The sequence below is a fragment of the Glycine soja genome, chromosome 4 (assembly GCF_004193775.1).
Source record: "Glycine soja cultivar W05 chromosome 4, ASM419377v2, whole genome shotgun sequence".
NCBI lineage: Eukaryota > Viridiplantae > Streptophyta > Magnoliopsida > Fabales > Fabaceae > Glycine > Glycine soja.
This window is the reverse complement of record NC_041005.1, coordinates 18,109,291-18,121,599: the sequence shown is the minus strand read 5'-3', so window position 1 is coordinate 18,121,599 and position 12,309 is coordinate 18,109,291. Positions and strand designations below refer to the sequence as shown.

General features: G+C 37.1%; 1 protein-coding gene across 2 annotated transcripts in view; it reads left to right on the top strand.

Annotated features, from left to right (window-relative positions):
- Positions 1-12,309, top strand: part of LOC114409476 (THO complex subunit 1) — a 37,962-nt gene that overhangs the window by 20,282 nt on the left and 5,371 nt on the right. For both annotated transcript variants that reach the window (XM_028372956.1, XM_028372955.1), the window contains 7 exons: positions 346-417; positions 531-656; positions 784-849; positions 938-979; positions 5,024-5,140; positions 5,278-5,360; positions 7,350-7,416. In XM_028372956.1, the coding sequence (XP_028228757.1) occupies positions 346-417; positions 531-656; positions 784-849; positions 938-979; positions 5,024-5,140; positions 5,278-5,360; positions 7,350-7,416 (573 nt within the window). The remainder of the gene's footprint in view (positions 1-345; positions 418-530; positions 657-783; positions 850-937; positions 980-5,023; positions 5,141-5,277; positions 5,361-7,349; positions 7,417-12,309) is intronic.

Genomic DNA, 12,309 nt, shown 5'->3' with positions numbered 1-12,309 from the left:
GATACATGAATATGTGACTAACTAGGTACATTAATGACTATTCTTTGTTGGAACAACTACCCATATAATGTGTGGAACAGCTACCCATACAATGTGTGTAATTCCAACAGTTCTAACATTTACTTCTTTTAGCAAGTACTCTAATAATTTTTGAGATAATCATAAAATTGGTAGCATGAAATTTTTAAAGAAATTAAACAAGTGGATGAAATACATTGTTTTGAGATGTGTCTTTAAACGGCAAATTATAATGAATGGTTCTCATATTAAAGCCACAGTATAGCACTTTTACTTAAAAAATGTTAAAACAAGTATGTTTGATCAGTCTTATTTTATTTGATGCAGGAATATTTTTCTAACCCTACTTCCATAAGTCATGCTCCGGCAAAGTGGCAGAAATTTACCTTGAGTTTGTCGGTAATCCTTTGTTTCATAGTTTCTTGTTTGTTTGTGTGTGCATGCGGTTGTTTCTCAAATTTGATATCGCTTCATTTCTTTTTTTTTTACATCAAATTTTTTGTTGGACAAAGGTTGTACTGAATACATTTGAAGCACAACCTTTGAGTGATGAAGAAGGAGATGCCAATAATTTGGAGGAAGAGGCAGTTAATTTTAGTATAAAATATCTTACAAGCAGCAAACTAATGGGTCTAGAGGTAAGCAGTTTGACTATCTTGATGCTTACAACTAAAAATGCATGCTCAATTTTCTGTTAAGATGTTCATGTCCTGACTTAAGATCCCCTTTGTTTTTGTTTCTTTTTGTTGGTGGAATTCCTAAAAGTTAAAAGATCCAAGTTTTCGACGCCATGTTCTTGTACAGTGTCTTATATTGTTTGATTACTTGAAGGTAATAGTTTTTTAAAGATTAATTTCTCTTTGATGTATATTTTACGCAATCTATATGAGCTGATGGTTACAACTTCATTTGCTTTAAGGCCCCTGGAAAAGGTGACAAGGATTTGCCATCTGAAAACATGGTCAGTGCTGCCACCATGAACTCTTTTGATTATGCAGTATATACTATATTGTCTTCAGAGTTATATTTATATTTATGGCTATGAAAGCCCAATACTTGTCTTTCTAAGTGCTCACTATTTGCTATTATTGCCTTTCTTGACGTGATCTATACTATTTCTCTTAAATTACTCCTATAAAACAGGTTGTCTAGATTTATTTCTTGCTTTTATAATTGAAGGTGTGTCCTTCCTTGCTAGAATCCTATTGGAATACATATCCTAGTTATTCTTTCTTCTTTTCCTGTAAGAAGCTTATAACAGGGTTTACTATGATGTTGTATTGTCTTAGATGACCACATCTCATCTTTATTTATAATGGAGAAATCAGAGTCAATATTGATTTCATATCAATCAATTGCCGATTATTAGGTAATTACATATCAATTAGAATCATAAGTTTCTATGTAATAATAAATACATGATAATGTAATGATAAATGTAATCTAATATTCCCTCTCAAGCTCAAGCATATATGTCATATAAATGGAACTTGTTACAAATGTGGTCAACCTGATAGAAATTAAAGGCTGCTCACTAGAGATGCGTCACACGTCATGTGCGTGACCAAGGCCCTGTGCAACGGTGTTTTGAGTTGGCTGCGCACGTGGATGGTGTGGCGGTCTTCAGCAGTGTTGTCAAATAGCGGCTATCACGGTGCTACCACGCTATAGCGTAGCGGGTTTTAGGGAAAACGCAATCGCGACGGCATCGCGTTACGGATTCCGCAAAAATTGCAATCACGGGCGTCTTACGCATCACTGAATCTCATTGCATCACGGTTGTTGTGTCGTCGGTTTCCGACAAGGTTGAAACTAGAGAGAAATTGCATCGACAGTGTTTAGGGTTCATTGGTTCATCATTCTCAAAGAAAGGAACCGGGTCAGGTGCGGATTCGGGTCGCATCTGCAGTCTGCACGACACTTCAGTTCAGAGTTGTTTTGGGCTTGTGGACAAGGTTTATGGCTTTGTTAAAACTCACGTCGCGGATCTTGTGTCTCCATTCAGAAATTGCAGAGTGACAAAGTTTCTCAGCTGTGATAGAGCAGAGTCGAGGTAGTTTCAGATTTAGGGTTCCCGTGAAGGAGATGACTGATGTTTGGGCTTGCGGGTCTTGGACAGATTGGGCTCATGTGCCTTTTTAAAAATAATAAAAATTCAGATTTGTTTTAGTTTTATTCTACACTAAAACTCACGTGTGTTTTTAAACTATGGAGTTGGAGTTAAATGTGACTTGGGCTTTCTTATTTTAAAATAGGCCCAACGTAGCCTTTTTTGTTTCTATTGCATTCAACCTTTGAAGATCATTGCCACTTAAACATTTCCTCTACGTAAACCCTTCCTCCCAAAACTCAGAACCCTCTAGAGTCCAGCCTTCTCCATTCCTTTACTAAGACTTCTTTAGTATTTAGCTCATTTTTTAATGTTTCCAACATATTTTGCGTTGCACAATTTAACTTATAAGTTAATATTATGTCAATGTTTATCCAACTTATTTTTGTTTGCATATAGCTTAATTTTTTTAGACATATTTAATTGTTATACACACACACACACGTTATATTTCAACTGCTATGCTGCTTCCGCTACTTGCCCGCGACGCTATCCACTATATGCTATAGCAGATTTTCAGCTCATCACGATTTTCCGTGATCTGCTGTTGACAACACTAGTCTTCCGTGATGGTGATGTGTACTGTTCACCCATGAAAAAAAGCAAAAAGATCCACCGGGGATGCCTTGAGGCGGAGGGAGAGAAGATCAGTGTGACGCTGGCCGGAGATGTGTCACGTGTCATGTTCGTGAACTTAACACGCCTGGGGTCGTGTGTAGCGTTTGTTTTGAGTTGGCTGTGCTTGTAGACGACATGACAGTCTTCGGCGATAGGCGATAGTGGTCGAAGGTGAGCTTCGAGGTAAAGGTGTTGGGAAGTCTGCCAAAAGAGGGCAAAGAAGCCATGATAAGTGAAAACAGAAAAACGAAATGTGATTAAAACAAAGTGCGAAAAATAAGGTCACCAGAAGATGGGAGAAAAGCAAAAAGGTCCACCTGGGACAATATCGTGAAATGTAGATTTTGATGATGCCAAAAAGGTTACTTGATGAGCATGGATTGAATCAAGTCAAAAGAGCTAGATCAAATAAATCTAAAGATAAGAACTTAGTAAGTTTGTTTAAAGAATCTCAATTTGATTGCTTTAGTTTGGCCTCAACATCTTTAGTATCAAAGGCTAAATCATTTCAAAAAGATTATCAGAGAGTTTGAGAAGATATTTTTGACTAACGGCACAAAACTGTTTGAATTTTGATTTGTGTAATTGATTACCAGTGAAGAGATTTCAAACAAAACCTTTGAAAAGTCATGACTCTTCAGAAATATAACTGTGTAATTAATTACTAGAATCCTGTAAGCGATTACCAATGAAAAAACTTCAGAAAAGCTTTTTGAAAAGACACATCTCTTCAAACCATTTTGAAAAGGCACAATGGGCCTATATATATGTGTGTCTGACTTCGAAAAGTAAGAGAGATTTTAAAAGAGAACTTAATTGTCAAATGCTCTTTAAACAACTATTGGTCAAACACTTCCGAATCAATTGAGTATTCTTCTAAGATCTTCAACTTGTATTATCATCTCTAAAAGAGAGAAATTCTTTTGTACATTCTAAAAACATTGTTGTGATCAAGAGATTATTTGTCTCTTGACTTGTGAGAATCCTGAACACAAGGGAGAGGGATTCCAAGGTGTGTTCAGAAGTTGTAAAGAGTTTACAAAGTTAGTGGAAATCTCAAGTGGATTGCTTGAGGACTGGACGTAGACACGGGAAGTGGCCGAACCAGGATAAAACGAGTTTGCATTTCTCTCTTCCCTTATCTCAGTTGTTTTATTGCAGATTACTTTGTCTTGTGTAGTTAAAAGAACATTATTAAATTGATTGCTTCTTCTTCTGTATTCTGAGCCTATCGTATATCATTTAAAATGGGGTTAAAGTTTGTTAGTGGAAAAATTTTGAAACTTAATTAACCTCTCTTAAGTTATTAAGGCCACTTGTCCAACAAGTATGTCCTTTGTGGAACACGGGTTTTCGTTATTCCTCTCTCAAGAAAAACCTAAGCTTCAAATAACAGGGTTTACTGGGATGTTTTGTTGTCTTAGATGATGACATCTCATCTTTATTTATAATGGAGAAATCAGAATCAGTATTGATTACATATCAATCAATTACTGATTATTGGGTAATTACATATCAATCATAATCATAAGTTTCTATGTAATAATAAATACAAGATAATGTAAAGATAAATGTAATCTAACAAAGTTTTTCATCTTTTCATCAAGAAAAGGAAGGAAACAGGAGCATAGGATTAGGAATCTTCTTTGTGCTACTAAAGTATACTAAAAAAAAAGAAAGAGAAAAATATTAAGCTGGAAAGAGAAATCCAATCATATACATATCTATAAATGTTTGTGGACGCAGCAATGGCCATCAGAAACTCCCTTCAGTGTCTCCTCTCTGAACTAGAATTTAAAACTTAAATAATGTGATCACCTTAGAATGTAAAAGGAAAACTGAAAAAATTAAGTAAAATTTTATTATGGAATCATTATAAGGAATATGTAATTGATCTAGCATAAGCACACTTGGAGTTTATGTTTCATCCTCTCTTTATATCCAGAGTTTCATGTTCTTGTCAATCCTCTGTTTAAAATTCTACATTCAATTAGGTTTTTTAATAGTAGCAGTATTGAGATGCAGTTAGCATGGGTTAGTTACTGGCAAGTTTCTTTTTGACATTAGTATACTCTGTCATGTTTTGTGAAACATCCGTTCTTTGTTATTTTTTTCTTGCTTTCCTGCCCTTTGTGCAAACATGAATTGGTCTTTATGGAAGGAGGAGCCTTATTTTAGCTTTTTTTTTCAAGACTGCTTATATCCTATTAAATGTGTTGATAGAAGTGGAATTGTTTACATGTAACCTTGGACTGCATATTTCCTTATTTAATTCAGAAAGAAGAGATTACATCATGGGAGGAACGTGTTAAAAAACTTCTTGAACTGACACCACCAAAAGGGACAGAATTTCTTCACAAAATTGAGCATATATTGGAACGAGAAAAAAATTGGGTGAGTATCTTCCTTAAACTCTTTCTCCCTATGTTCTCTTGCTTTCTTGCTCATAAACATGTGGTTGCTATTTATTATTAAACGTTAAGATTAGTTTTAGTATTTAGCTAAATATAATCCCATTCTGTACTTTTTAGGTGTGGTGGAAACGTGATGGCTGCCTCCCATATGAAAAACAACGTATAGAGAAGAAAGCAGTACCAGATGGGCCCAAGAAACGGTATGGTTTGTTGAGTGACAAAATGTTTGTCATGTGATAATGGTTTTAGATTATAGGATTAGAAATCTTTCAGAATCTCCAGGAAGATAAAAAAAATTATTTCCTCATTTCTTTAAGGTCATTGTTTCTGAATTAAATAAATACTAGTTATTTATACATGGATGTTGCAGACTTGCAGAGTAGCCAATCATATGCCAGTTTTTTTTTTTTCTGCAAAAATAATATTCTATTAATTGAGTACCAGTGGTTAGGGTTGCATATATTCGAGCTATCCAAGATATGTATGATAGGGTATCGACTAGTGTTAGGACACAGGGTGGAGAGTCAGACGATTTTCCCATCACAATTGGTTTACATCAAGGGTCAACCCTTAGCCCCTACCTTTTTACCTTAATTCTGGATGTCCTCACGGAACAAATCCAAGAGATAGCGCCGAGATGCATGCTTTTTGCAGATGACATAGTCCTCCTTGGAGAGTCGAGGGAGGAGTTGAATGAGAGGTTGGAAACTTGGAGACGAGCTCTAGAAATACATGGCTTTCGCCTAAGCAGAAGCAAATCGGAGTATATGGAATGTAAGTTCAACAAAAGAAGGAGGGTTTCTAACTCAGAGGTGAAAATAGGAGACCATATTATCCCTCAAGTCACACGGTTTAAATATCTTGGGTCTGTAATACAGGATGATGGGGAAATTGAAGGGGATGTGAATCATCGCATTCAAGCAGAATGGATGAAATGGAGAAAAGCATCGGGGGTGTTATGTGATGCAAAGGTACCGATCAAGCTAAAGGGAAAGTTTTATCGGACTGCGGTAAGACCGGCGATTTTGTACGGAACAGAATGTTGGGCGGTAAAGAGCCAACATGAGAATAAAGTAGGTGTAGCGGAGATGAGGATGTTGCGGTGGATGTGTGGTAAGACTCGACAGGATAAAATTAGAAACGAAGCTATTAGAGAGAGGGTTAGAGTAGCGCCTATTGTAGAGAAGATGGTGGAAAATAGACTTAGGTGGTTTGGGCATGTAGAGAGAAGACCGGTAGACTCTGTAGTGAGGAGAGTAGACCAGATGGAGAGAAGACAAACAATTCGAGGCAGAGGAAGACCCAAAAAGACTATAAGAGAGGTTATCAAAAAGGATCTCGAAATTAATGGTTTGGATAGAAGTATGGTACTTGATAGAACATTATGGCGGAAGTTGATCCATGTAGCCGACCCCACCTAGTGGGATAAGGCGTTGTTGTTGTTGTTGTTGTTGAGTACCAGTGGTACTAGAATTACAAACTACATTCCAGATTAGTCCCAATACATAAAGGTTGGGACCAAAATCTGGTATAATATCACTTTACATAATTTGCTCTAATAGTCTATCCTCCTCTATTGAGAAATGCTGCTCTGATGTTTGAGGACCAGTAGTTAAAATGGATGTTTGAGGACCAGTTTAAATTGGGGAAGTTTATTTCTGATTAATTGAAACTCACTCTGGTTCGGTGGTTACATGCAATATACACTCCCACACCTGATGGCATTATTTCAATGTTGCTAGTTTTGGCTGGGGTAAAACACACCCATCAATGTTTATTTTTGAGCTGCCATGGAACAGAACTCTACTCAGGACCTTCTCATAGGGTTTTTTTATTTTTTTATTTTTACCGGGGGAAGTGGGGGTGGGGGAGATGAGAATTCTGTTTTGATATGCCATTATCTACTTATATAAGATGTGGTGTTTAGGATAATGAACATATTTAAAGATTTAAAGGCTAGAAACATAGAGGGAATGTATGTGTTCAATTTAAAAACTACTTCTGTGTAGAGGGTAAATAAAATTTATATAGGTCACAACAAAGAAATCCACTTCTGGGTAAAGGTGACAAGTGGATTATAACTAGTCTAAGGCATTTGAAGTTCTTTTTGTAGATTATTATTATTATACCGATGCTTTTGTCAATGCTATGATTGTCTCGCTTACATTGTTCTATCTTGCTATCTGCAGTAGGCCAAGATGGAGATTGGGTAATAAAGAACTGTCTCAGTTGTGGAAATGGGCAGATCAAAATCCGGTATGTTACTCTTTACAGAAGCTGTGACTAGTTTTCAACATGCAATGCCTTTCTGTAGAAGTTGGTGATTGTGGATGCTGAACACTAGGGTCATGAATGAGTAGATATTGTCATGACATTCTGTACTTTACCTTCAAAGCTCTCGTAGTATGTTTTGAATTGGTCAGTCAAAACCCATCACAATCTGTCTAGATATTCCGCTTTCCTAATGATATTTCATTCAAGTGAAATCTGTAAAACTCAGAGAAATTGGGATAAAAACTATGTTCTCCTTTGGAGAATTCTCATTTAAATAATATGATACAATTTGATTTCTATCCTTGAAATTTGCTAAAAGGCTATAAATGGTAACCTACAGCTGGGCTAACTAATTAAAGATATAATTACACAGTTACAGCTATACAATCATGCAAGATATGCTGGTTTGAAGGGCCAACAAATCTACACAAATAATGTCAAATAATCTGCCTGTCAATTCCATTGACATCCCCTATCAAATTGATGCTGGTGAATCTACAAGCATCAATTTGCTGACTAGGAAATTATGCCGTTGACGTGTGAAAGATTTGGTGAGGATGTCAGCTAGTTGAACAGATGTTGAGACATGAGGCAGAGTGATAATTCTACGGTCATAGGCTTCCCTGATTGAATGACAATGAACCTCTATGTGCTTTGTTCTTTCATGGTATACAAGATTTACTGCAATATGTATGGCACTTTATTATCAGCATACAACGGAGTTGGTGTTGCTTGTGAATAATCAAGTTCTGAAAGAAGGCCCCGTGACCAAATAATCTCAGAGCATGCTGCAGACATGGACCGGTATTCTGCTTCAGTAGATGATTTAGAGACCGGTTCCTGTTTCTTGCATTTCCAAGAGATAGACATCTCCTAAAAATATACACTAGCCAGTAGTAGACTTCCTTGTGTCGGGACATCCAGCCCAATCAGCATCATTGTATGCTTGAAGTTGTATTATTGCACCTGTAGGAAAGAAGAGACCACGACTAGGAGTGGCCGGCAAATATTTAATGATTCGTTGTATTGCTGTAAGATGCAAGTGTCTAGTATTTTGCATGAATTTGCTGACTGGGTGGACAGCCAAAGAGATATCAGGTCTTGTGATGGTTAGGTAGATGAGACTTCCAACCAACTTTCTATATAAAGTTGGATTTTGTAGGAGTTCACCTTCATTCTGTCTTAACTTGACATTAACTTCCATGGGAGTGTCAACCGTAGTTGCAGTGGTGAGACCAGCTAGCTGAATTAGATCCTATGTGTATTTGTGTTGAGTGACAAATATGTCTTTTTGTTGGAATTGTACTTTTAATCCCAAGAAATAAGTGAGCTGTCCAAGATCTTTCATGTGGAAAGTTGTACACTCCCATAAACAAGGAGTAGTAGCAATTGTTTGATTGTAGTGATAGCCTCTTGATTTGAGCCGGTGACGATACTGTCATCCACATAAACAAGGAGGATCATGATTCCTTTTGAGGTCCTTTGTAGAAAGAGAGATGGATCATAGCTACTTTGGATGAAGGAAAAGCCAAGTAGTGTTGTGCTAAACTTTTCAAGCCACACTCTTGGTGCCTGTTTTAATTCATACAAAGAATGTTTTAACTTGCAAACAGTATTAGGTAATGGTGAGGGCATACCAGTAGGAAGTTTGATGTAAACTTCTTCTTTGAGGTCACGATGAAGGAAGGCATTTTTGACATCTAGCTAGTGAATTTGCCAAGATTCAGATGCAACAATGGCAATAATAGTCCTCATAGTAGTCATCTTAGCCATCGGTGCAAAGGTCTCTTCATAGTCTGGGCCAAATTCTTGCTTATTTTCAAGAACAAAAAATCTAGTCTTGTATCAATCTATTGATCATTTGAACGCAACTTTATAGTGAATACAAATTTACTGCCTAGAGGTTTAACCGATGGAGGACATGAAACAATGTCTTATGTCTGATTTTCCTCTAGTGCAAGAAGTTAAGTTTCTATGGCATCCTGCCAACATTTATGCTCCATTGCCTGTTTATATGAAGAAGGAATAGGAACAACTGCTAAAGTTGCTGTCAAAGATAAAGGTTAAGAAAAATCATACTTTTTTGGTGGTTTACGAATGTGAGTACTGCGACGGATCAGCAGGATCAGCAGCCAGAGAAAATGATTGGGAGGGGGCCTTGGAGGGATTGAAGGGTGAATTGGTGGAACAGTCAGACGTCTTTGGTAAATCATGAAAGGAGACGAGCTTGTTCTTCTGCAGAACTGTTAGGAAACAATGACAAAACTGATTTGGATGTAGAAGAGTGAGTCTCTTGGTTAGTAGCAAAAAAATATGTATCTTCTTGAAAGATGACATTTCTAGAAAAGGGATAATTGGGTTTGGTGTGCTGAGTAACCAAGAAAAGCACATTTAACAGATTGAGCTGTGAGTTTGGCGTGTTCTGGTGGTTGAAGATGAACATGATAGACACAACCAAAGGAGTGGAGATTGAAATAATTGGGTGGCTTACCAAATAACCTTAAGAAAAGGGAATCATTGTTTAAGACTTGAGAAGGCAGCCAATTAATAAAGTGGACAACAGTTGAGAGAGCTTCACACCCAAAACAGGAGGACACAAAGGAGTCCAACATTAAGGTACGAACAACATCAAGAAGATGACGGTTTTTTCTTCCAGCTACCCTGTTTTGTTGGGGGTGTGGAAGGACACGACCTTTGAGGTAATGTACCATTTGCCTGCAAGATCTCTTGAAACAAATGAGATGTGTATTCCCCCCATTGTCAGAATGCAGAGTTTCAATTTTTGATGAAAACTGAGTTTGAACATAGGCATGAAAGAATTTGAATGCAGAGAATGCTTCAGCTTTAGAATGCAAAAAATAGATCCAAGTAAAACAACCATAGTCGTCAATTAAAGTGATAAAATACTTGTAATGTGCATGAGATATTATAGGTGTGATTTCCCATAAATCATTTTGAATTATGTCAAAAGGCTGATTTACATTTGATTGATGAACTGGAAATAGTAGAATTTTACTTTTACCAAGTTTACAAGAATTGCAATCAAATTGAATAGCACTTAAAGATGGGGAATGTTTATTGCCAAGAAGTCTGGATTTCATCAAGTCATGAAGTACATTGGAATGTGGGTGACCAAGATGCTTATGCCATAATTGGAAATTAACAGTTGCAGAATTGCAAGAAATGAAAGGCAGAAAAGAACATGATGACAACGATGAATAAAGAGAAAAAAGAAGTCCAACTTTAGGTCCCTTCGTGATCATCTTCCTTGAGTGTTGATCTTGCACAAGACAACCAGATTTTGAGAATTTAACTCTGCAATCATTATCAACTAATTGACCAATTGAAATAAGGTTACTGATGAGATCAGGGGAAACATAAACATTAGTAAGAGAGGAGGAAATATCACCAATTGCTTTGATAGGTAAATTGTTTCCGTTTGTAGTGTGTATTTGCAAATTACCAGAGTAATTTGTAACATTGTTAAGGGCAACAACATTGTTGGTCATATGATTGGATGCGTCAGAGTCAAAATACCAAGGAGAGGTGGGTAAAGAAGCTTTACCTGAAAGACCCAAAGCAGAAAATACTGAAACGATCATTTGTTGAACCATTTCAGGGGTTAAAGTTGGCATAGAAGAAGACGAATTCTGACCCCCAGAAACAGGAGTAGTAGAGGAGTCAACAGTGGCAGTGAAGGCTGTTGCATTTCTCTGTGGTGGTCTGATTTGACATTCTTTTATGATGTGACCTATTTTGTAATAATTGCATAACTATTTTGGGCAGTGGGAAGCAAAATGTCCATGGCCTTTGCAGTAGAAACATTGGACAATACTTATGTCTCGTCCTCATGGTTTGCCTTGTACTGCATATGCCACAGGAAGGGAGGCAGATTTCTATTGTTCCATGTTTGTCTGAGTGAGGAGACGTTGTTCTTCACAAAGCAGTTCATTTAGGCATTCATCCAAGGAGGGGACCGTAGCCCTATTCATTAGGTTGGTCCGAATGCCCTCAAAATCAGATCTCAATATCATAAGAAATTGATCTCGTTTTGTGGTGTCATGAACATTTTAGACTGCAGTTTGTCCTTTAGTTGACAAATCTTTATAGACGATGTCAGTATATTCAGCTCAAAGATTCATGAAATGAGAATAGAAATTAGAAATTGAGAGACCATCCTGTTGAAAAATGGCAATTTCATGTTCAAGTTGGAACCTGCGAGCAATGTTGTTCTGGTTATAAATTTTCTTCAGGTAGTCCCACATCTTTGCTGCTGTGGTGAAGGGTCTGAGATTGAGGACGATATTAGGCTAAATAGAGCCTATGATCCAAGTCATGACCCATCTTTGACCTCCCATTTGGCATGTGCCTCCTTGTGAGTAGTTTTGTCAGGAGTTTCTGTCAACATGACCCCAAAGCTCCTTGCCTTTGACAAAGATCTGGAACTGGAATGCCCAGGTGGAGTAGTTCTTTCCATTAGAACGAACAAAGAGGACATCATATTTTTCAGTAGACATGATGCTGAGAAAAATTGAAGGAGGAGAAAAAACAAGAAAAAGAAACTAGAGAAATCAAGAGCAGAACTAAGATCAACTTGAACAGTAACCGCACTGTGAACAGTACCACGATGTGAACAGTACCACGCAAGAGACTAGAACTGGTAACTTGGAGACTGGGAGCACAACGAAGAAAAAAAATTAGGTTAGGATCAAAACCTAGACTGATACCATAACTCAGAAATTGGGATAAAAATTGTGTGTTCTCCTTTGGAGAATTCTCATTTATAATATGGTACAATTTGATTTCTAGCCTTGAAATCTGCTAGAAAGCTATAAATGGTAACCTACAGCTGGGCTAACTAATTAAGGATATAAT